This window comes from Bacillus rossius, chromosome 3 (assembly GCF_032445375.1).
Source record: "Bacillus rossius redtenbacheri isolate Brsri chromosome 3, Brsri_v3, whole genome shotgun sequence".
Taxonomy (NCBI): Eukaryota; Metazoa; Arthropoda; class Insecta; order Phasmatodea; family Bacillidae; genus Bacillus; species Bacillus rossius.
In genome coordinates, this window is record NC_086332.1 from 95,957,612 (window position 1) to 95,983,447 (window position 25,836).

The window sequence follows — 25,836 nt, forward strand, 5'->3', positions numbered from 1 at the left end:
AGAGAGAGAGAATGCACCAATTTACTTCCACACTCTGAAGTTAAAAGTGTGTTGTCTCTGACAATAAGATGTGTAATATCTGTTATACTTTGGTTGTCCTCTTTACAATAAAATAATTAAATACATAATATTGGCTCATGAAATATTCAATTAATGTTACAATAATAATAAAATAACTGTAAACAGTTGTACTGGTTACAGTGTATGGCATATTGTAAAAAAAAAAAAAAAAACTAGGTAATTGTTTGTACACTACAGGACTGTTCTAGAAGGTACGTAATCTCTTGGCTGGTGGGTCACTGCTCTTGGACTTCCATATTTTGTCTGAAAACCGGCCACTCTTTTTTTGAATGCATTGATCAAATAAGCGAGACATTAATTTGAAATTGAAAATAAAAAGTGAAGATAGTAATCAAAAGAAGTTAATTTTCTAAATTATATGATTCCCAAGAAATTCCGGGGAAAATGGGAGTAAATAGATGAAGAAACCTTTGTTAGCTGTGTTGCTAAGTGATCACCATTGATCTTTTGCACCCGTCACGGGACTCCTGCAGAGGCTGGCGTTGCTGCTTAAGTACCTCGGGGACGCCCGTCTCGAACCGACGAGAGCAGCTTTGACGAGTCATGTCAACCCAGATCGACCCGATGCCCGAAACATTGATAAAGGCAGTGTTTATTCTCACTACTCCATGCAGCGGTCCGCGGAATTCCCAAGGCTGCTCAGCGATAGATAGGTAACAGTGCCAAGGCAGGACAATGCGTGGAGTGGGAGGGGGGGATTGCGACGACCCTCGTATTCCGGCCAGGCGCGTGTAGCATGCCTTACGTCGGTGGACCGCACGTTACACGGCGCCTGATGCCAGTGGCCGTGTAGGACCGCCAGCCAGCTCCGAACTTGGCATCATGGTCTGGTCTCTCCCGATTGTAACACTACTATTGGAGTACAACTCAAGTATAAATTTAAAAAGCAATATAAAAGCGTAGTTTGACCTATTGGCTATTTATCATCTGAAAACAGTGATAACCCAATATCAGCATGAGTATTCCCAGTTCATCAAAACAACTTACGAAAAACTAAACAAAAAATGAAACAATTTGACACAGTGCCACTGATGAAACTAGTATTCAATTTCATTATAATATAATAAACTCAGTAGGCTTCATGATTACAAATTAACTAAAAAAAATATAACTTTATCCAGTTAAGTGTGATGGTGTTCAAATATTACAAGTTACCTTTGCACAACTAGTCAGTCATTATAGCAAATAAAAAAATAATAAAAACCAGTTAATAAATCCAGGAATCACTTCTGGGATAAAGTAGAAACAGTTACGGGGGTAACTTTAAAATATGGGTTTAAAATATCAATTAACAATTTACTATAGAGTGTTAAATCAAAGCAGCAATCATCAAGTTAAACTGACTAGTATTTGAAAGAGAATGCTGGTAACATATCATCTAAGACAACATTTACCCTGAAACAAAATTACAAGTTTTATGTACCATGGACCATAACTTATTATGCCCAATACGATGGGAATTTGGAGGAGAGTTCAGCTGTCGGAATGTGCCAGAAATTACTTATATCTGCACTTTTTTTTATTTTTATTATACTTTTAAATTATTTTTGGAAATCTTGTTTTTCATATTTATTGGTTACAAAAGGGTGATTTACACTTTGTTAGGCTGGTGTACTCTACTTAGTTAAACTTTGTGGCAGTGGCCCGAGGGACATTTTCTCAGGGACCAATCCAATCTTTCGCAAGTCTATTGAAGACGTTAGCAGCCCGGATGACATTTCTCCCGCTTGCCATCACGTCCGGGGTCTGTAATATTATTTCCCTACATGACTAAATTTGCATAGAGCAGCTTCTAGTTTGCAAGCTCTATTTCTTAGAGGCCCGCTGAGACCGAGTCTCGGCACGAACGAGTATCCCGTGGACCTTCTGTCCCAGCCTCGTTGCATTTTATTGTCCACCCTCACCCCCCAGCTCCCCCCGTAGGTTCTCAGAATTTGGCCCAGGATCATTGCCCGGACGTGAAATCGCCAGGCAGTGGCCTACTTCAAGGACGATTTGCCACAGAAAAAATATGTGCTGATATGGACCACCCACGACGTCTAGTGGCGAATTTGCTAACCTCCTTCTTTCCTTCCCCTTTAGGCCTCCAGAGAGCAGCACCGGCTGCGCCATAAGGCCCTATGCTTTCCACTCGCGTCCAGTAAAAGTCGATTGTATGTTGCTTTCCGTGCCCGCTGGTAGAGAGCGCAGTGGTCGTCCTTCGGCACACCAACTGATGTGTTGTTGTTACGCCCACCTCGGTCACCTCCGGAAGTTCTCGGCCCAGAGCCGAACCGTCCCCCTCTTTTCCCTAGGGCCGAGCGACCGTTTTAATTAGGAGCATTGTCCGCCATTGCGGCACTTAGACTTCGGCTACTTACCCCGTCATCTCTGCGTCTCCTCTGTCGAGATGCTTTTTCGCGGCAACGACAAACTCTTTCGAATAAGGAATGTAGTCAGCAGTGTTAAGGGATGTGATCCCAGTTTCAAAATGTAGCAGTAGCCTGTCAGTCGTCATTTCCATTAGGCAACAAGTTATGTCTTAGTTTAAATTGTACTATTTTTTTGTTTTTGTTTTCCTAAATCATGGTTTCTTCCGCGTCCTCCGTGCTATTCTCGGTCCGTGCCTTTTGGAGTTCTGCCCGAGACTATTCATGAGTCCAGGAGCTACACCCTGTTTGGTGAGTACTTCAGTCTCTTTTCCTCCCCAAATTCCCGTTTGTTGGCCTTTTAGCGCCAACTGTGTTTGACTGTCTGGAAGCAGGTCTAATTCGTCTGAATTTGACTTGTGTTTCAGACAGGGTCCAACATTTGGGCGCCGAAATTGCACCCATCATGTTGTCTAGGACCTCGAGCTTCGAGTCTCTTTAAGAAGACCTTTATCCCGGCCAGACGTCCAACTTTGAAGCCCCGGGTGATATTTAAAATATAACTTCTCCCTTACAACCAACGAATGAACTTATCTTAATGAATAACAGCGAGCAGTGGCATAAGGAACTTAAACAACAAGAATATGTGAAAATGTTTGGATGAAACGATAATCACTGTAATAAGTGGTTGAATCTAGCATGCTTTAATATGTCAGGAAGGATACTTCAAATTTTTGTTTCTGTGATTGATCTGTTGTTAAAAGTATAGTATAACTTATTTTAATAATATTGGGCCGGCCCCCTTTTAATAACATTTAATATCTTGTTAATACCCTTCATTGTGAAACTTAAAGAATCCAAAACAAATGGCAAACAGATTTAATTTAATTCTTTTTAAATAAACCAGGAAACCTAAACACCAATCTACTTATGTAGTGGTTTATTTATTTCTTATTAACCTATATCTATTTAAACGATCCTCTAGCTCCCAAGTTGCGTGTGTGCAGGGAGTATAAAATTGCCTTGTTCACCTCCTCTTGCCACCTCTGGTAATACTTGTATTTTTCTTTATATTTTTGCCCAGCTGTTTCCTAGGATTTTTTTTATTAAATTAAAATAATCTAATTTTGGGGCACGAGGGGTGTTACAGGAACTAGTTACGATCTGGTGAATTGGGATAGCGAATGTCCAACGATGTGTGCAGCGGGAGAACTCCCCACTGAACTGCTGCTCGAAGGTCGGCCCAACCTCCTTATATAGCCCTTGGGTTCCCGCCCAGAACAATCGGGCATGTCTCCGAGATATCGCGCTACCTTCGCCGTCGAAATGCCCAGAAACGCGTCGTGAGTCCTCGAAGGACGCGGCGGCTGCTCAAAGAACGCCGATAAACGCAACAAGCATCGGGTTCCCACAAAACGCGCCGATAAACATGTCTGAATCCTTTTATTCCGCAGTGCGGCCTCTTTTAAGTAACTCGATCTGAGGCAGGTGCGCGCTGCGACGGTCAGGATGTTGCGAGACAGTATGACACGAGATACCAGGGAGAGGATGCAGGTGGAAGGGGGCGCAGACAGGCCGAACGAGTGCGGCGATGCCAAGCACTGCAGCCAAGCGCGATCGTAACAATATATTAACTACAACTTTAAACCCAAATGGATACTGTATGGGAAAGTGGAGGTAAATATGGAAGACAGAGAGGTACCACAAATAAAGATAAAAATGTGAAAACCAACCATCCACACATTTTAAAGGATTTTTAATTGTAACTAACCTACCTTAATAAACCATCCATACAATTTCAAAATATTTTTTTTATGTAGCTTACTTAACCCAACCAACCTTTCACCCAATTCATCACTATATCAAATGGACTAGTTAAAAAAGTAATAACATGCAAATTACTGGAAATATCGCAATGCCTTTTTGCAGAATGATCAGAAATATGTAACGAAGTTAAAATTTGTTTACACGTTTTTATCTTGTGGCCCTCCACTCCATAATTACCAAAATAGAGAGTTACAACAGGATTTGATGCACTGCAATGAATTGCTTGGTTTTTAAGAAAACAATAATGCAAAATTTATACTTAAAGAGTGAAATACATGCAATACTAAAAGCTATAAGCGCCCCCCCCCCCCCCCCCCCCCCCCGCGCGGCGCTGATAGACACCTTAAACCTCTCAGCTGGGGAGTCCCGCTCGCCACCTGGCAGCCGCCGACACGTGTTTCGAGAGATTTCTGCCGTCGGGTCGGCGCGGAATGACACAACAGGCCCCAGCCGCGCTCGTGCATTCTAGAAATGGCGTCTGTGATATATAAGACAAGGACGCCGGCCTGAGAGTGTCAGTCAGTCGGAGTTCAGTCGGGAGAGCGGCGGAGTTTCCGGGGCGTTAGTGCCGCGGGTGCGGCAGAGTGGTGAAGTCCTTGGACCAAGGTTCCAGGGCAGGAAGTGAGTAAGTTCAGTGAAGTCGGGAGTTTTCCCGCGGCGGAGTTTCCGGGCGATAGAGCGGCGAAGTCCCTGGACGAAGGTTCCGGAGAGAGAGAGTTCAGTTACGGGCGATAGTGTCGCGGGCGCGGCGGAGTTCCGAGCGAGGCGTTGAGTGGGATCTCGGTGGAGGGGAAGTGCGTCGGCGGCGACGGAGTGTGGCGACGGAGGCCCACGAGGGGTGCTGCGGCGAGAGTTGCGCCAGAGGTGCGGCCCAGCGATGTGTGCGGTGTGTAAAAACGAGCAACATTTTTGATTGCAATTGATTATTTGCCATTTTAGAAGATTAATTGTAAGTGACATAAGTAGTGGCAATAAATCAAACTGTGTGTGTAATAAAATCTTTAATTGGGCTATCCTTTACGAACCCTGTAAATCGTAACAACGTAATAATTGTTTTGATACCAGTATCCTTAGGTTTAAAACTTGAAATTACTCTTACTATAACTTTTTTTTAGTTTACCAAATATATTCCAGGGTAGTTTCACTATCATAAAGTTTCATTTGGCACATCAATACACTTGGTATGTCCCCTGATTTACCTATATGAAAGGGACCATGTACGGGTTTATGTTCATACATGTGGGTCTGTCATCTTCCTGTGAAAAGCATCATTTTTCCATAACGCGCCTAAAGAAGAACTTAAAAAAAAATTAAAACCTTTATCATTGCATATGGTAACACTACTACTGCAATATATATACAAGAAGTACAACATATACAACTATATGTTGAAGGCAGCATCTTTTTTCTACACTCGCCCATATCTACCCTTGCTAGTAGAGATACTTGGTTGTCAACAGTCTCATACTGGCTTATCTCATATCTTTATTTCCTCACATATGGCTAGCTGTTGCTGATAATCACACAGGGCACATCCTAAATGCATTGCCGCATACACACCATGTTGGGTCAGGCAAACATCTGTGTTTATGCTTTACTTTTTCACTTTAAGTTATTTTGTTATTTTATGTTGTGCTTTTATTCTGAGATGTATTTACGTGTCTATAAAATATTTTTCAACCTTATTGTAAGAAGCCATGAAAAGTGATGGCAATAAGACTTGAAACTGGGGAGTCAACTGGTCATGGAAGTTCTAAAAGTAATGAGAAAGTCTCTGAATAAAAAGTACTGGTGCTAGTAGTCAGTAAAATGGTACTTAATATCCAGCAGTCTTTTGCTAACTTACAATTTTTTTTAAAGCGTCACTTCAGTTCATAGTCGCATGAGGAAATTATCTCTGAAAATGTTTGGCTTTGTTAAATTAAAATGTCTTGCGAATAGAGGGGACAAGACTGTTCAGCCAGTTAGACCAGTTTCCATGTCTTAACATGGAAAGACACTTGTCCACACTTTGAACTGCTTACAGGGTGGACTAACTACAGTATCATGTCCCCTGAGAGGCCACTATTTGTTCTCTAAGGCAGGGGTTTTGCAAGTCAGGACGTATGTCGTATAAAGCAGGCAGGAGTTGGGTTCCACCAAAAGAAAATCGATCATAGGGTTCCCTGGCCGAAAAAAATTGGGAACCGCTGCTCTGTGGGATGGTGCAGCGATTAGGGTCAGTTGATTCCCGAGGTGGAGAACAAACAATGAACAACATTTATCAAACAATAAGTAATCATTTTAATCACTCTGCTTTGAACACCACATACTATTTTCACAAATATCAAAATGAATCCAACAAAAATATATTAAAAATAAAACATTAACACTCAGTGTAACATGTACAGAATGCCTCTCTGTCTTGGAACTAACACCCACAGTGGCCACACTACAATTCATATCCAATGGCCCACTTGCACGGACGTGACTTAGGCAAGGAAAGGAAAGCTAAGTCTGACTAACCTGGAAGTTCCTTTTCTGACTGCAAGTGGGCCTTGTTCTCTCAATCTCCAGTCCAACCATCTGTCAATTACAGTACAATCTCTTGAGAATTTATCAGTCATGAAGTTTTGATAAGTTTAAACTACGTATTTGACATTTCACCTACAAACACAAATCTTTCTTAAGAAAGGGTCTAAATTTTGTATTCTCCTCAGAAACTTATGTGTATTTCTACAACCATACACATAAACATCATTAACTTATTGAAGTAAAGGAATATGCAAACATAACTGGTTCAAAGATCAATATTTTTAACAATAGTAGTTCAGTTCAATGGTTACAAGTCTTGATCAGTTTATAAAAATTAATATTAACTCAATGCCCACACAAAAAATAATGATGCCTGCTTAGTATATCACATTCATAACCTTATAAAACAATAAATTTAGGAACAAACAAATTTGAGATAAAAAATTGGGAAATATCCAATTGTGTACAGTTACAATCAATTGTGTACAGTTACAATCAATTGTGTACAGTTACAATCAATTGTGTACAGTTACAAATCAGTATCCAATGATCTGTCATGGCCAAAAATACACTTGCAGAAACAATGTCATGAAGAGAAGGTGGAAAGTTATTAACCATAAAAGCGTGACACAACTTATTAAGAGATTAAATGTTACAAACAGCATCACAAAGAAGTACACATACATTTTGATTGAAAACGGAGTAAACGCACGGAAGTAAAAAAAAAATGGCAGATGCTTCAACTGCTCTCAAATTTTTTGTACTTAATGACTTTGCCCAAACTTAGTGAAGTGCTTGGCTACTCCATTCTGTAGGATTGGCCAGGTGGTGGTATCAGACTTGGTCTGGTGCTCCACATGCCACGCATTGCTCTCCTTCCTTCAGGGACCAATAGTCCGTCCACAACATCCCTTCACACCCCCCCCCTCCTCCAACTCAAGCTCTGTCTCTTTTCCAGTCCTCTGCAAATTAAAAAAAAAAAGAGTAGAACAAGGAATAACAGCAGCATTTACCAATATAGTTAATTTTTGCTGCAGCTATAAATGAAAGTCAAAAGTAACAACAAAAGCAAAGGGCCACAACTTTGACAGTGGCATATTTGTTTATGTTTCTATTCACACAGCAGCAAGTGGGCCGGGCAACAAACAACCACATCTTCCGTGTGGGCTGCAGTCTGAAGGAGCTGAGAGATGCTGTTTGGAGGCAGAGCATGTAGTTTTCAACTAAGATGTTTTGAAAAGCAGAAATTGCACACGTTCGTGAGGTCAATCTTCTCTGTTACCCAGGGTGTTCACACAAATCTGCAGAAAATTTAAAATTTCCTAGACTTTTCCATGATGTTCCATGGTATTTCCCTGACCAATTTTTAAAAAAACTTTACCTAGTTTGCAGTTTTTTGAAAGAAATGAAGACAATCCAGCCTCCATTATTCCTATAGCTGTACTAGTTCAAATAGAACATTGCATAGGTCATTTTATAGTGTGTATGCACTACAATACCATCTGAAAAAAAGTGTTCAAATTCTGGGTGATGGCATACTGGGGCTTGACATTTCTCTCTTAAATTTCTATCACTGCAGTTTTAAAGTAACTTCCCCTAACTTTAGAGATGTGGATAACCTGTTATCATATGCACACTAGGCCTTATGACTGGAGGAGGTGACTGCTATGATGGGCATGGACAATGACAGGGTAGGCAGGCGGGGGCAAATTCTTTGGTAACATTACATGAGAGACAAGACATACTAACCAGCTTATTTCCATAGATTATCACAAATATTAAAATCTGTTAAGTGTACTGCTGTACAAATGTCTAGAACACTCTCATGTTTGTGATTATGACCCATTAGAATGACAAGTCAAAGAAAATGATTTGTGAGTGTGACAAGGTTCCATCAGACTTCTGCTGCAAGTAGAATGTACTCATGCTGCAATGTGTGGAGAAATAGCGGAGTTACAGAAACACCAAAGTTTCAACTGATATCACTTTGTTTGATTCCTTGGGACAACAAAGTTCTATTTGACAGATAGAACTGTGTGTTTCTACACAGGAATTTCAGTTATGAATGACAGTTCCAAATGCTCAATTGGAACCTTGTCATATGAACATGCTCTAGTTTTGATTTTAGAACTATAGTTTTGGCCTTCGATATTGTTATTATTCGTGAATCATTAAAGGCATTGCTGTTCTGGTTGATTGTTTGTGTAGTGATCATAATAAATAATAATGGATTCAAATAATTATTGTATAGCTGAATTATTAGAAGATTCCAGTTCACCATACAATCCAAAAATAGCAGATGTTGAAAGCAGTTTTGATTCCTCGACTGAAAGGTACCGTATTTACCCGCGTATGGGCGCAGATTTTATGCCAATTATTTTTTTTTAATGAAATGTATTGTAATCCATATGCGAATTTTCCATTTCGGGTAAAAAAAAAAAATAACATTGCACTGTTGTGGTTGATGACTATGTGCTTCAATAACTAGCCTGTGTTGGTTTTTAATATCAGTCATGACATGAGTATATATAAACTGTTTAGTTAAAATAGCTCAGCAGTGCATGTAAGGCATCATGAACTGCACTGTTAAGCCAGCCGGCATCAGTAAGTGATGTGGCTGTCTGCACCAGGCTGGCACTCTGCAAGAGGGAGAATATAAAAATAAACCAGCCAGAGCGAGAAAGAGGGGAGGGAGTGCGTGCGTGCATGTGGCCATGCAGCAGTGTTTATGGTTCTCCCTGCCTCTCTCATCATTGTAAATGTCTGTGAACTCACCGTAATCAATCACCACCTTCCTATCTTGACTGGTTTTTGTCAGGCAACTGTGTCCGAACATTGTTTTTGCGTGATATTTCCTACACTTTCTAGGTTTCTACTGTAACATTTAATTCATGACAAAACTGCTGTTAAAAGGCATGCTTGTTTTTATTGAAAAAACCAACAAAAAAAATTTACAAGGAAATAGCCTGCTGACTTTTCTCTCTTGGGGAAGGCTACACAAAAATATAAATAGATGGAAAGGCAAACACCTTTCCTTTGTACTTTTTGTTAGATAGTGCTAAGGCAATGGGGAGTAGAAATGGCCATAAAGGATGAAGAGGGGAAAGACAAAGGATATCAATGCCATTTCTTACGTGGCAATAACGTGAGCCGTGAACCATAAAGCCTTCACTTGTATTCTACTGGAGGAAGTTATATGAAGCGACCCATATTCGAGGGCGACCCTTAAGGTGAAAATATTAGTTTTTTTCTGCCTAAAAGAAAGCATGTTTGGCTTGTCCGAACTTATGTCCGTATTTATCTATAGTATTTTACAATATTTTGTTTGTCTATTTTTAAAATATATTCTCTCTATCAAGTTAAGTGTTCAGAAGAAGTTAAAACACCAGTCAAGTATGTATAGGCAAATTTTTGTCAGAATTCAATTTAGGATTCTATGAGAGAAAATCTGATCGGTGCGACCTCTGTGAAGAATACAAAGTGTCAAAAACATACAAAAGACTCATTGAAAATTGTGTGTGGGGGGCAGGGGGAAGTAATGTAAACATATTATAGAGAATGAATCACTGAGAAAACTGAGAGATAAACTCGGGAAACAAAAGTCTGTTCCTGTGCTTTGCTTTGACCTGCAGAATGTCCACGAGCAGAAGCTAATACATTCCACAGAACCGAAATTCTTTTACTTCGTGTGTTGTTTTGAAGAATTTCCTCAATAAAATCCTCATGTGAATAAAATGACAATGTTTTATTCGGTGCCTGGACATTCATGTATTCAGGAGGTTGATAGTGCATACAGTGCCACTGAAAAAACCATGGTTAAAAATGAGCTCTTCTCCCCTATTGGATATGTACTCTATTATTGAAAAGTATGGATTGGAAAAATTAACTTCCACCAATAAAGCTCCGCAATTCAATTTTTTATGACTTCGGATCGGTGTCGAAGAAATTTAATTTCCAAGTTATCCCGTTTGCACAAGTAACAGCATAGGAATTTACACAAATACCTGACACATATTTCAAACCAAACATCCTTCACTCATAACACTGTGGAAAAGGTCAACTTGAAATTTTGCCGAGTATCAAATGATTAATAGGCACAACTTTCACTTCTGAAATTAATAAATGTAAAAAATTGGATGACAGTTAATTAAACCAAAAAACTTCGAATAACATTAAATCATTCCTATCAAAAGATAATAAGTAAGATTTCAATGACATGTTGAAGTACATGCCACCTGTGGATCAAGACTATTATAAAGATATCATGGGGTTAAATTTCCTGATGAAAAAATGATACATAAGCTAAATTCATTCTATTGAAATTAAAATGGACTTAAATTTTCTTATTACTGAATTATTTTTCTTGTAAGGAATGGTAAAGTTAAATATTTGCATAACTATTTGTTTTCATTAATCAGATCTTATCATCCTAACATATTTAAGCAGGGAATATCTACCATGTAAATTGTTCACTTTTGGAAGAAAAAAGCAAGTAAAAATATTTTTTCTCCTATAAAATGACTGAAGAAACAAGCCTAAAGGTAAGTGACATGAAAATGCATGATATGCTTGAATGGCATGATCAGATACCAATTTACTGTAGTTTTCAGAGGTTGCTTGCAGCAGCAGTTTTACAAAGAATGAGTTAGGGGGAAGGTTAACACAGTTATGTTGCAATTTTATTACAATGTTTTTGTTGACTAGTATAATATCAATCACTAATGAAGGTGGAGAGAGAACTGAATAATGAGTTGATGAAACATTGTCATAAATTTACACAAAATGAATGTTAGACACCTTGTCATTCCAAAGGGTCAATTAGCCTTACCTTGTTCGTTAGAATGTGTAAATAAACTTTTTATTTTACTCAAACAACTATTCTATGTATTCCCTAAATCTGGCAATGTCTCAATTATAAACAGCATTTAAATATACATTTCAGATTTTAAATAAGCTATCATTATTCTGTCAATTCAGCATTTGTATCATTCATCATACAGTTTTTTTAACATTTGTTGTAAAGTAAAAATTTTTCCCAAATATATATGTTAGAAGCAAAAATTATAAATGCTATTTCTCAGTCTCTAGTCATAGGTACATCAAATGACCACAAAAGATAGCTTTGTGACCTTCAAATAGTACTTTAGTAACACAACACAACATGCCGAATTTATGTCAGATCAAGAAGTCTACAATTCTGAAATTATGACCTTTAAACTTGAATTTTTTTTAATAAAGCAAAGTAAAACAAAAAATTACTTTTCCAAAATTATTTACATGGTACCAAAAAGTAATTGTAACCACAACTGGTGAACAAAATACATAGCAACACATATATTAACTTTAAATAAAAACATACCCGTAGGCATTGTTGCTTCCTGAATAATAAAAACTAGCAGTAATTTCCTATATATCACTATAAAAAGTTTCATAGAAAAATAATCAGTTTTCTGTAGTTCACTGCACACACATACATACAGCAGGAGAGAGTCAGCAAGATTCTGTGTATCAATTTTTAAGACTGTTTATGTTAATTTGTACCTGTTTTCTTATACATTAACAGTTCCTGACACAGTGTTTCACAATTTGCACATGATGTTTATAAACGACAGCCAGACAATCCTGGGAAGAGAAGCAACAGAACTCCCAGGGAAAGGAATGTCAGCTTGAAGTGGTGCCAGTTTGTCATGGAGAGCGCCGAGTGATAGCAGTTCTAGCCTCTCCCCTACCAGCAGCGACTTTGTATGGATAACATGCTCGGTCATAGTCACATAGTTTTTGCTTTTTCTATTGTACTGTGGTTAATATTATGGTAATTAATTCTGATGTTCAGTTATTTTATTTAGAACAGCCATTTACCTTTTTTTTTTTTTTACTGGTTTTCACATTGTTTGATAGGTTAGTTACTATTTGAGTTCAACTATTTTTCAACATTTTATTTGATGTAAATATGGTTTTTAAAGTTTGTGTTCATTTAGAAGTTTTCACAGTGTTTCTAGAAAAGTTAGGTATTGCTTTGGTAAAGTAAGGACAGGACACTGGCAGATCAGACGTTTATCAGTTTCAGAGACGTTCTGGTGTTTCTGGGTACATTTCTTATGATGGGAAAAAAACAGCAGGTGTTAGCTCCCACAAAAGACAGCAAATCAAAAGGTATGTGTATTATATGTTTTTTTTTTTTTACAGAAATGTCTAGATGCAAGGGTAACTTAATTGGTGTGGTTCTGTGTTCTTGTATGAAGAAGCTGTGTTGTGACTGACTTACGGATACGGGCCCCCGCGTGGTTGGATGTAGTTGCATCACTTCTGTAGTTCTCTGCTTGATGTGGAGAAAGTAGGCAGTCAGGCAGTGGCTTCCGCCAACAAACAATTATGCATTCAGTGATCAATTTAACTGCTATGTCCGGGTAGTGCCAAGTATGTAAGCTTTCTTTTTGGGAACTATTAATTAGATATTATGTGACTATGGTAGTTGGCACTCAGTCCACGATGGAGCTTTACTAATGTTGTTTTGGTTGTCATCCCAAGGACACGTTTGTCCTTGGTGGTACTGCCAATGCAAAGTAACCGTGGAACTTATTTGTGAAATGTGATTTGTATGCAATCATACAGAAAAATTTTGGCATCATCAAAACTAACAAACATTCAAATTTTGAGCAATGGAATCTATGTGAGCATCATGTAATGACAAACAGTGTTTGGTTTTTCTCCTTTAGCTGAGCCACTCTATCTTTTAAAAACTAGTTATTCTCAGGGGTCATAAGATTAAAAGTTTATGTAGAATGCAACTTCACATGCATGACAATAACTTATTAATGAACCTCCAAAAGTACCAGTGTAATGAACAACCAGTTTAAATATTATTTATAAGAGCTTTTCTTGTGTTGTTTTCGTAAGTGCAAGTGATAAAATAAAAGTAAAAGTTAACTGAATGCAAAGTGTGGGTTTTACCGCAGGCTTCCACAGCACAAAAGGCATCACTCACGAAACAGAGAGAAATACAGAATACCCACAATCCCTTAAAAATTGTTGCCAGTGTAAGGCCACTTACAGATTTTATTTATGTGATTAGATATTGTAAAATATGATAAAAATGTAGGGATGTGCGAGTACCCGATATTTTCGGGTACGGTTTGAATCCACAATTACCCGAACCCGGAATCGTTGTACGTACATGGATTCGAACAGTATTATGAATATTCACAAAAGTTATAAATTAATTTAATACGGCTCAAAAATACTAGCAGTGAAAAATAAAATTAGGCTACTATTACGTAAGTATTTATAATAAGATGTATCAGAGAAAGATATAAAAATTTAATAATTAACACAGTGAGATTAATAGAATTTTGAGATTTCGTGAGCTTAAACTCGCATATAGGTCACCATCGCATATAGGTCGCACCCATAATTTGAGGTCTTGAATTTGGTATTTAAGATTCCCCCCATATAGGTCGCACCGGTCATTTAATGACGCGAACGGCCGGCGCGCCGTGCACGAAAGAGTTAACGGGTACTGTAAAACTCCGCTACTACGAGAGGCTGATAATGGCGTGATAAATTGTTGTAACAACAAGTACTCGTAATAACCGAATATAGAAAATTGAAGTCAAGTTAGATTCCTGACTTCTTAAAATGTCTTAGTTGTAGACTATAACTCGAAAACAGTGCTTTGTAATGAAAAAATGCACAGAATAAAAGTTGTAGTAAATTTAATTACGAATGAAAAAGGCCGGTCATGATTTTTTATATCTACAGTGGTTTTCGTTATGGGTTCCGATAAATACTCTCGCTAAGTGAATTCACGTCACGCAAGTTCGGCTATGCTAGCCGGCTGGTTGTTATTTTCGTTCAAAACGTGGCGAAGGAACTTGTGTGGATCAGGTAGAAAACATTCGGCTATAAACGAAAGATATAAGAACAATGCTATCCTGAAATGCTGTGACATGTTTTTGGAGTAGATAATCACGACAGACCGACAGGATGCGCTCCCGCCCTTGCCGTCAGCGATGTTTATTTTGACAGCTCAAGCAATTATCTTTTCCACAACCCTTCACAGCGTAAAAAAAAAAAGAGAAAAAAAAAACACGTCCGAATGCAGATGGAAAAGTAACTATGCAGTAAAATAAATATATTTATGGCCCTGCTAAATTCGAGGTATTAGTGATTTTTCAGCAGAAACTGCTGTGACTAATAAAAAAATAGTATCATAATAACTTAAACTTATAAAGTATTCATTAACGGCGAAGGACAGTCGTATAAGCCCATAAAAATATTAATTTTACCGAGAATGGACTATACAACCTGTCTTTTGACGCACGCGGTGCGGGAGGGGAGGAGGATGCTGACAGTTTCTCACGCAGAAAGTGGCTTTTCGTGCAGGCGGGTAAGATAACATGACAGCTGAGACGGCTTTTCGTGCGATAGTGGACGCGCCGAGCTCGGCTAGACACTGCCGCGTGGACAGTCTAGAGGGGTGGTATCTATTTTTATCCGTCTTTTGTATGCCTGCCTGCTTACAGTACAGCTCTCGCCAAGATAAACGTGAACACATAGCGCCCAATAAAGTGTAACAGACTTGTTTTTCAGCCGATTTTACTAAAATTTTCGACTTTCTCTGCTCAAATTTTTCACGGTTTCTCAAAAAAACGGTCGTATAAACAGAATGGATGCATCAGAGGGCGGTTGCATTGGCGGGATTCTACTGTATTGCAAAAAAAATTCCTCAAAAATTTTAAAATTTTTTTCTTCACATATAGGTCGCACTTTTTTCCCCCCCATCAAATCTAGTAAAAATGCAGTGACCGACCTATATGCGAGTAAATATGGTACATACCTACAAGAAAAAAAAGTCTTGGCTATTTATTGGAGAAAAAATGGTTTCGTTTGCTGAAACGTTTTTTAAAACTGAGATTTCCCTGTGGCGTGCAGTTTATTATGATTGAGTTGGAGAATCGAATATGTTTTGGTTTTCATATTTTAAAGTGTTTATTATTAATTAAGTTTACATAATTATACACATTTCGATCTCAGTGTAATAAATAATTGCCAGTAGTTACAGTTAGAAAAAAGAGAACACACATTATTTTTAAATTAATGAGTTATTTTTAGTTATTCTGTGCTTAATATTCGGAATCGGATTCATATCACAAATATTACCAGGGATTCGAATCGGATTCGAACCGAACTGAAAATCAAGGATTCGCACATCCCTATAAAAATGTTTCAGTTGTAAAATGTAAAGATACATCCATAAGAGCCAAAGCATAGTGTATGAAGGTAAATTCACAGAGGACTAGACGATTTCAAACTTTGTTTTATAAATAGGCCATTGCTCACTGACAAGAGAACTGTTGCTTGTACAAACTTCCAGAAGTTTTGAGAAGCCTTCAGTCATGATAGCTGCTACATCGTGTTTCGTAAGATCATTTACACTACGTTTGATAACTACAGTTAAATGAGAACGTCGACGTGCAGAAGCAGTGTCCGAATCGAGGCTCCACTCTTACCCCTGGAGTGTGACATTACAAGAGATCGCTGTATGCTGGTATCAGTAGTGAGCCGAAACAGGGGATTAACTACAACTCTGTTATCTGATGTATAAAAGCAGACTGCAGAAATTATATGTTCAAGAGGAGTGTATTGTCAACTCTAATTACATGCACCTACAAACTTCAGTACTCACCATAAAAAGTGTGGTATATTTGTTGAGCATTTGTGTCTTTGCTTAATTTTATATGTTTAGGTAAGTTTGTTTGTTCATGTATATTGTTCACTTTTAACAGTTAATTTCAACAACTGGATTTCATAAATATTTAAATTGTACCTAAGAGGGAGGAACTGTTTATTCGATATACCCAGGAATTCATTGGGTTAAGAGTTAAATGCTAAGAGCCAGCTGGATCATTAATTTGTTTACTTTTAACTAAATTATTTAGATTGTGATTTTATTGTGATTGCTAGTATTGATTCAAAACAATCAAAACTTAACATAGTTAATTTCAAACTAATATTTCATTTTGTTACTGGCTTGAGATCACGATAGTTCATAGAATCATGTAATAATTTTGATTTGAATCATGCAGTGTACTTTCCACAGACATGAATTATCCCCATACTGAGGAAGATATAATTGCTAGTAAAGTGTCTGCCTCCCTAAGGGTTTTTTATTTAAAATATTGGTATCCAAGTTAACCAAAGAAACTAAACCAGTAAAGAACATACTGCCAAATATAGCTAGATATTTTGAGCTTAGCAATTATCTACAATATATTCATTCAGAAAAAAATTGTGGCATTATTTTACTTTATCCCTCAAATAACAATCATAAGAGACATATTGGACCAGTGTACAGTGACAATCTTAAATGTTGCTACAATGTATTACAAAATACCTCACTTTTAAGGTTTTCTCACTCAAAAGTACATATATATTTTAGATCCCTTCAGAAAATTTAATTTAACAGTTAAATATAAAGTAATACATCATTAATAAGTACTACGATTGTGTTTTTTTTTTAGATAGTATATTGTAAATACATAGATTTCACTATACCACTGCTTTTTGCTTGAATCAATTAACAATAAATAAGTAAGCCCAATTCAAAAGAAAATATTTTAATGAGATACTTGAAAAATGAGGAGTAAATTATTTTCTATCACTTTTGAAGAAAAAAAATTATTACAAAATAAATTGTCCACAGTGAACTGATCACAGTAATTACTATCAGATGATGCTTTCTGGACCTATTTGAACATGGCATTAATGCTTTTGCTAATGCTACCATATTCTCACATAAGCCCCACCACTGCGTAATGTACAAACCCTCGACTTACTCAGCAGGCAACACATGCTTGTCCGCCCTTGTGAGAAGTAACTGCAGTAGTGGAGGAGAGCCTTCATGTGAACTGCCAGCTAGCACTATACAAGGCACGGGAAGTAGTGGATGTGCTTGAACAGTCCCAACACTTTCCATCAGCACATGTCAAGACATGTGGTGGCATTACACTATCCCTCGCCTGTGATATTACGAGATGCACACATGGTGCAATATCACCGCACTTTTTCCACATGGCCTGGCACACACAGTTGATTAACTAGTGTGCTGTCTCGGTGGCCAGCTACCACCATCTGGTGTTAGCTGCAATGATCTTTACTGAGTTACACCACAATACTGTATTTTACTGAAAATAATGTGGTGATACCAAAACTGCTGAAACTAAAAGTGGGGGTCGCATTGTAATTGCAAACTTGTCACTCATATCTGGAAGACTGTGAAATAACACCAATGGGAACTGCTTAGTTGAAAAACTACATGCTCTGCTTCATAACTGCATCACTTAAGCCTCTGAGACCGCTGTTGATTAATGCCTCCTGAACCTCTGCTTAGTTGAAAAACTCACACGCTGAGTGTAAACTGCGTCACTTACGCCACTATAGTCCACTCATGTTCATGACTTTCTGAACCATGTTGAGGGGGCGAAGGTGTTAGCTGGCATGACAGTTGAGACAGGATAACAATTGGGAATGTGAAGGGGAGGGCAAGAACTTCAAATGGAGTTTGTCGCTTGTTCCCTTCACTTCTGCGTCCATTCACTGTGGCTGCTAGCCAAGGCACCTCCTTCCCCTTCTCTTTCCATACCTCTGCGACCACCACACATCACATATTGCAGCATTCTTTGCTTTATGATCAATGCAATTTATAATTGCAGGTTACTGTTTTAAAAAAAGCCCATGTAAATCACTCTACTGACAAACGCGGCATCAGAAAGGCTTAGTAAGTATCGTAATAATTTACTAATTTAAATATTTTTTAAATATCTATGTTTTTGTATTTTTCATAAACTTATATTCAAGTACATTAATATTGGGTAAATACAGTATCATTATGGCATGTGAAAATTACAAAAGTACTTCTTGTATATAAGTTTATTTACCTTGCTTATAAAATAGAAACATACTGTTTCATTAGGAGGAAAAGCTTCAATGCATAATCTAAGCACCTTATGTTTCAGGATAAATAGTCACTCAAATTGTAATGAGACTTATGCAAATAAATAAGTAGGGGTGTGCGAAGCTTCGAGTAATCGAAGTCGAATCGAAGATATTTTTTTCCTTCGACTTTGGCTTCGACAAAAATAAACTTCGAGTGGAAAAGTCGAAGATTTTTGCCAGAAACGTTTGGCCCACTATTTGGATCAATATGTATATACTGCCAAAATATATTTGCGGCGGGTAATTTCCCGATTATGTATACAGCAAATTCTCTCTAGTTCGTCCCTCTTGTTAACGTACAATCCAGTATAACGTATAAAGCCGCCGGTCTCTTGAAACGCCATGCAAATTAATAGGCATAATAAATATATAACGTACGTTTTTCAAAGCCTTGGACGGTAATTTCTCGTTAATACGTATCGTTTTGCCGATATTAATACACAAAATATTAAACATTTTCTCATTTCATCCACAATTCTATAGCTTTGTTTAACGACAGGTCTTGTGGAAATTGTTTACAGACGTTTTATTTCGTTGAGTAAAATGGCAGTTGCAGTGCTGGTAACCGTGCGGATAGAAAATTCATTTGTATAAAAAAAGTGTCCGTTTTTTGTGTGATTGGTGTAACAACATAACATTTATGCGGAATAATCAACAGTTATAAATAAAAAACGCTTAACTTTTTCAATTAAGAAAAAAAAAAAGATTCGATTATAATATTTATCCTACAAAATGTGTATTTTCGCGTTTGAATTTGTAGCAATGGATATTGACCGATGGCGGCCATATCTGGCTAGGTACATAAAACGTGGATTATACGATGGCCAACGACTACTAACGCGTTTTTTTTACCGTTTGTTTTCTGTTACGATGACCTAACCTATAATTTGTTTGTAAATATCATTTCAGATTGACATCTTTCGCAATCGTACACAAATGTAATACGTATACAACATTTATTTAACAGATCTAGTGGCACGTTTCCGATGCTAGTGAACATTTTGTGACGTTTCGTGAAGCATGTTTAATGGCGACGCGACATGACAACGTGGATAACCTGTTTATATGTTTAATATTAAGTGTATTAGGGCAGCATATGTAGGTAGGCCTACCCGTAGAAGTTATGAGTACCCGAAAGCGTGTGGGTATCAGCATTGCAAAAAACTAGAGATTCTTACAGCTGTTGACAACTGCAAGAAAAAAGTGTGCTGTTGCAAAACGCTTTAATATTGCACCTACAACTCTGTCCACAATAGTAAAAAACAGAGAAAAAATTGAAGAAAATGCTGCAAAACTGCACCAGATGAGGAAAAGATATAGCAATTGTATCGATAGTGACCTTGACAAAAATCTTTTTGATTGGATTGTGCAAGCACGCTCTAATAAAATACCCATCTTGGTTACAGCACTGCAAGAAAAAGCACGAATGGAGGCACTAAGGCTTGGAATTGACAATTTTCAAGCCTCAAATGGCTGGCTCACACGTTTCAAAGCCAGGTGGAATTTAACTTTACTAATGAAAACCAGAATAATGAATATTACAAATTTTAAATAAATGAAAAGTACTTATTTGTCCTGTGGATTAAGACATTTGACAGTACTTATGTAGTATACATTTTTTGAAGATGTTTGGTACAATGGAATTTTCTTTAGTCTATATAATCATGATGAAACATAAATATGTAACAATTTTTTAATATTAAAAATTATGTTATTTCAAATCCTTCGACTTCGATTTTCCTTCGACATTCCTTCGCACAATATAAGCTTCTCTTCGACTTCGCTTCGCATTTAAAAAGAAACCTTCGCACATGCCTACAAATAAGGTAGATTTGTTGCAGTCTCAAACAAAAGAATTTATACTTTTAAAATTTGAGTGAAAAAAAGTGAGAGAATATATTTTTTTTTAAAGTAAAGCAAAACTGTAGTTGTTTGTTACACACAAATGTTTTACATAGGTACTTTAGCACAACTAAAGCATTATCAAATTGCTGATTACATAAAGAACATTGGTAAGGCAGTTCTTATGATGAAGTTAAGTGCCACCTAAACAACATTGTGATAAATGCTCTGTAAAGGCTGTGAATATACTAAGTGATATAATAATATTATCTGAAACTATATATCATCATCACATATAACTTTTCAGCTTTTAAGCAACCCATTCATTATAGTAAGAATGAACAATAATCCTCTTAGTTAACCTGACCTTTAGTTTTCCTATTAATATTTGCTAATCAAATACGTGGATCCTAAGAAGCAGTATTGTACCTATAAAAAAAGACCCAAGGCTATCTTATTACTAATTTACATAGTTACTTCTGAAAAAAAACCTAGGTATTTTCGTTTTAATCAATAAAATTCAAGAAGATAAAATTTATAAACTTTATTGAATATTAAAATTCTTATATAACCATATGAAAAGTCAAAGAAATCAAGAATAGTCATACTCACTCTTAGTCATCAAAAACATTATAATATTGAAGATGGACAACAATTTTTAAATAGTAGTTCAAATCTAAATAATAATACAATCCTTCTAACCTTTAACACAAGTGCTAAAATAACTTCTTAAATATCAATGTTTCAAATTTAGATCCATATTAAAATACAATCAAACAATGATTACAAATTTAATGTACTTCATTAGACAACATAATTGTTTCATATTGTATAAGAATATTTTTCATTGCTTATAAGCACATGAAAGAAATTTCTTGAAATTTGCGGGTTCACACAAAATTCATTTCAAGAAGAGAATATAGGAATGATTATACAACTTAATTTATCACAAATGTTTAGCATAATTTTGTTCAGTATGCCCATAATATCCAACAATGTTATCAAACATTTTTGTATTACCCTTTCTTAAACTGCAAAACAAAACAAAATGCAGCAACTTAACCAGAACTGTGAACTCCACCCCATGAATCAACTATGTATATATAAACCCAACAATCACAACTTCATAAATATATTATTTAATTTATTTTAATTAGGATAAAATAATGATTTTTGGATAAAAGAATGATTTTTGTATAAAAAAAATCACATGTGTAGGAAAGAAACGAAGTCAAATGTTTAAAACAGTCCAAACATGGCCACACAAAATAAATCAATATCTTGGTAATGAAAATTGAAACAAGCCATTTGATTCAACAGTCCAAATACACAGTACTATCAACATTAACCATACCAATAAATGAAAAACATGAACAAGATTGGGGCAGGAAGGCAAACAACAGTGCAATGTATCCAGGTAGCTGGGAATGCTGACCTGTGAGTATTTGAACGAGTGCAGGAGGCTACCAACATTCCTAACATGACTAGAGATTCACAGGCAACGGCAGACTGTGGGTACGTGTGTCACTGGGCCGCTAGTCAGTCTCTCTTCAAAGCCCTTAACATTGTGTCTCATACATAACAGATTGTAACATCATTAAGGACCAGTCTTAAGGAAGCTGCTACAAGTTAATAAACTATACAAAACATTGAACTGTTGGTTCTATGTTTTCCTTGGTTCTCAGTTCAGCTCTAGGTCTCAGTTCTTGATCTCTCTCTCTCTCTCTCTCTCTCTCCCCCCCTCCCATCAATTTCCTGATAGATGGTGTATATTTGTTCAACATGATTTATCAGTGCTTCAATTTATGTTAATCTGACCACAAACAAGTCACCTAGCACATAGGCAGCTTCTCACTAGATGGTTGGATAGAGCGACACGGTGGCTAGATCCTGCGGCGTGGCAATATCTAGTATCATGTAGTAACAATTTGTCAGCTCAATTGCATAGAACTGGCTTAACAGAGTAAAGAACTGACACCGACACATCACTAATACAGAAGTATCTCATGGAAACACGGGGGAGAAAAAAGTAACTACGTATTAGTTTTCGAACTTGTACACAAACTTAATTATTTATTGTCAATTAGCTTTTATAATATTATGCATTAAGCTAAACATGGTAATAATGTGTGGGTGGTGGTGAGAAAAAGAATACCTTACCATACTAGCTTTACAAATACATATATTGCTTTACATTTTCTGAGAAGTAAACTTGAATAATTATTAATGAAAATTGTTTTATGAAATACTGTCAATAACCTGAAAGGTCATATTTATATATAACGGTCTAACTAATCTTCATATTAAAACTTTTACTGATAGTAAAATATCAAAATGCTCATACAAATAATTTATGTGGCAGAAGAATATAAAAAAGCATTTAAAAAAAATCAACTAGTAGAAAATTCAGAAGTTTTTGTCTATAAAATAACCATGGTGACATAACAGACATGTTGAGGAAAGTAACAGAAATATCAATTCTGTGTTTAAAAAGAATTTAGAGCTACATTAACTACTGTAGTTATTTTATATATATATTATATATATTATATATATATATATATATATTAGGGATGGGCCGGTCGAATCCTCGAATCCTCGAATCCCACCGAGGAAAAATATTGATGTAAATGTAGTACTTTAAAAACTTAAATGCTTACAATTTACTTGGCCTGTTTACGTTTTCCTTGGAACACATCCTATTGAGGTACTGTATTGTACTTTTAATTCGTTATTATTTAAAAAAAATTATGAAGCATGTACTGATTTGGGAAACTTACTTTATATTCATGAACATGGATGCATTGTCGCTACATTGGCATTAAATAAGGCATAAATCACATATGTATTCTGAGAATATGCTAAAAAATAAAATAAAGCACATTTAGGATCTAGACTAAATATGAATCTTGTTTTTTTTTTTTTTTAAATAACTTAACCGAGAAATCTGTTACTTAGTAATACAACAATAATGCCGACTTTCATCACAAGTTACAGTCGCACATGTAGTAATAACAATGAAATAACGAATGACAAAAATTAATACATTATACAATTATTATTTTAATCGCAATTCAATTTTAAATATTCTGATACACGTTCTATTAATGAATTTTTTTAGGACCAAGTTTGGTTTGTGTAGACTACCAACGTTAAAATATGTATTATCTGAGAATTCCATAATGGCCAACCAATGAATTTGTTAGCCAATCATTTTGAGCAACATAAAAAATAACTAATTTTAATATAAAGAATTTTAATGGGTAAACTAGAGAACACACCCCGTCACTTTTAACTTCGGGCATATTAATCACTATGCTTTAGTGAGGCTTAATTTTAAAAGACGCATTTCAATATTTCTTATGGCCTACAACCATTGAAGCCAAGATGACGGCTTTCAGTATCCATTAAATATTTCAGGAAAGCGTTTACCTTCATTTGGGACTTTAAACAAATGTCAAGTTGGTAACTACAAAATATTGTTGCGTCGGATGTTGAATTTCGTTTTCCGATTTCCGTGGATACATGAATCACTGTACTCACAGATAATACTTGAATGCCTTAAATCCACCAAGTCGGATTCTACAGCAATTGATGAAGTGACCAGATTCTTACATGATCCTACAGTTAACCCAGAAATAAACATTCTCAAATACTGGAAAACTCAGTCTGCGTGTTCACCCAGGCTACATAAACTGTCCAAAAAATATTTGTGTTCACCACCTGCGACAGTATTCTCTGAACGTTTGTTCAGCACTGCAAGAAACATGTGAACAAAAACGGAATCGTCTTGATCCAGACCGTGTCAAAATCCTTGTTTTTTTTAAATAAAAATTTAAAGGGTTAAATAATTCTGCATAATGTTTAGTTTTTTTCTCTTAACTTATAAATTATTTTAAAATTAACCCTTGAGAACTGGATTCGGATTCGAGGGGTGGATTCGAGGTACTTTTTGGGATTCGGATTCAAGATTCGGATTCGAGAAAAATGGGATTCGAACCATCACTAATATATATATATATATATATATATATATATATATTAAAAATATATCTGTAATAGAGTACCTAAGTTATGTTGAAAGAGAAAGCTACATTCATAACCTGTACGGTTTGCAAAAGTAAAAAACCAGCAACAAGTGGCACGAGTTTCCAGTTGTCAGATTGCCAAAGCTTTTGACAGGGACACAAAGGTGAAAAGAACGCGGAAATTGACTTCAGCAGCAACCCTGAAACTAGACAGACCTCTCACCTGGGGCTGGGACCACTGTTGAATGTAAACAATGAAAAACACATAGTACACTTACCGTCATGTACACATTAATGTTCATGTATGTATGTAACACATTGCATGCAACAGCTACCTAGACTGGACCTCAATATAACTACTCTCAGACAAATTTAGAACATGAAAAGTTTATTACATTTCCTAAACCATATAGAACTGCTATTCTTGTCTTTCTAGGATAAATAACCATTATCACTGTACCTGTTACCTATCCTAGGTTTGTTGAACCAAAACAGAAATTCTTACAAAACAAACACAACCTCGTAAACAAGAACTTTCCAGTCATACTTTCATTAAAAATATAAAATATTTTGGTCAATTTTTAATAATATACTCCAGACCTTTAAAGTAACTAAATAACTATTCAGTACTGATAGCAATATAATCTTTCTTAATATACAAATCTCAACATTTCTGCAATACTTGATTTCACAATTCCAACTTTCAAAAATTAAAATTAATGTCAGTTTTGAATAAAAATAGATATACATATTTATAAAACTTACATTCAATACTTTTCAGTATGCCATAACTGTAACATGTACAATATACATAAGCATTAAGTCTACATACAATCTTGAAGACACTTTACAAAAAAGAAAGAATATTTGAAAACTTCAGATCCACAACAAAATAAATTTCTCTCTATAATACTTTTATTTAAAATGTCACAAGTCATTTTAAATTAAAATATCCTATAAACAGGCACACACATTGAACGTCGGCACAGTAAAATATAATAAAATGATTCGTATATTTTCAGTACGTAAAATGCAAGTAGTGTTAGTTTGGTTATAAACATTTATCTGCTACATAGTAAAATGAAATACCGCTGGGGCCGGGCTGCTATTGGCCGACTGCAGCCTGTGCTGAGAGAGTAGAGCTGAGCGGCTCTTCACCAATCACGAACAACTTACCTCCTGCTTCAGTGCTTTCTCTGCAA

The 25,836-nt window shown here is 36.3% G+C and overlaps 1 protein-coding gene across 1 annotated transcript in view; it reads right to left on the reverse strand.

Annotated features, from left to right (window-relative positions):
* Nucleotides 1-1,600: 1,600 nt before the first annotated feature.
* The window catches only part of LOC134531052 (AT-rich interactive domain-containing protein 4B), a 186,464-nt gene continuing 162,228 nt past the window's right edge, over nt 1,601-25,836 (reverse strand). Inside the window, exon 26 of the mRNA XM_063366564.1 lies at nt 1,601-25,830. Within this exon, the coding sequence (XP_063222634.1) occupies nt 25,796-25,830 (35 nt within the window). The 3' untranslated portion in view covers nt 1,601-25,795. The remainder of the gene's footprint in view (nt 25,831-25,836) is intronic.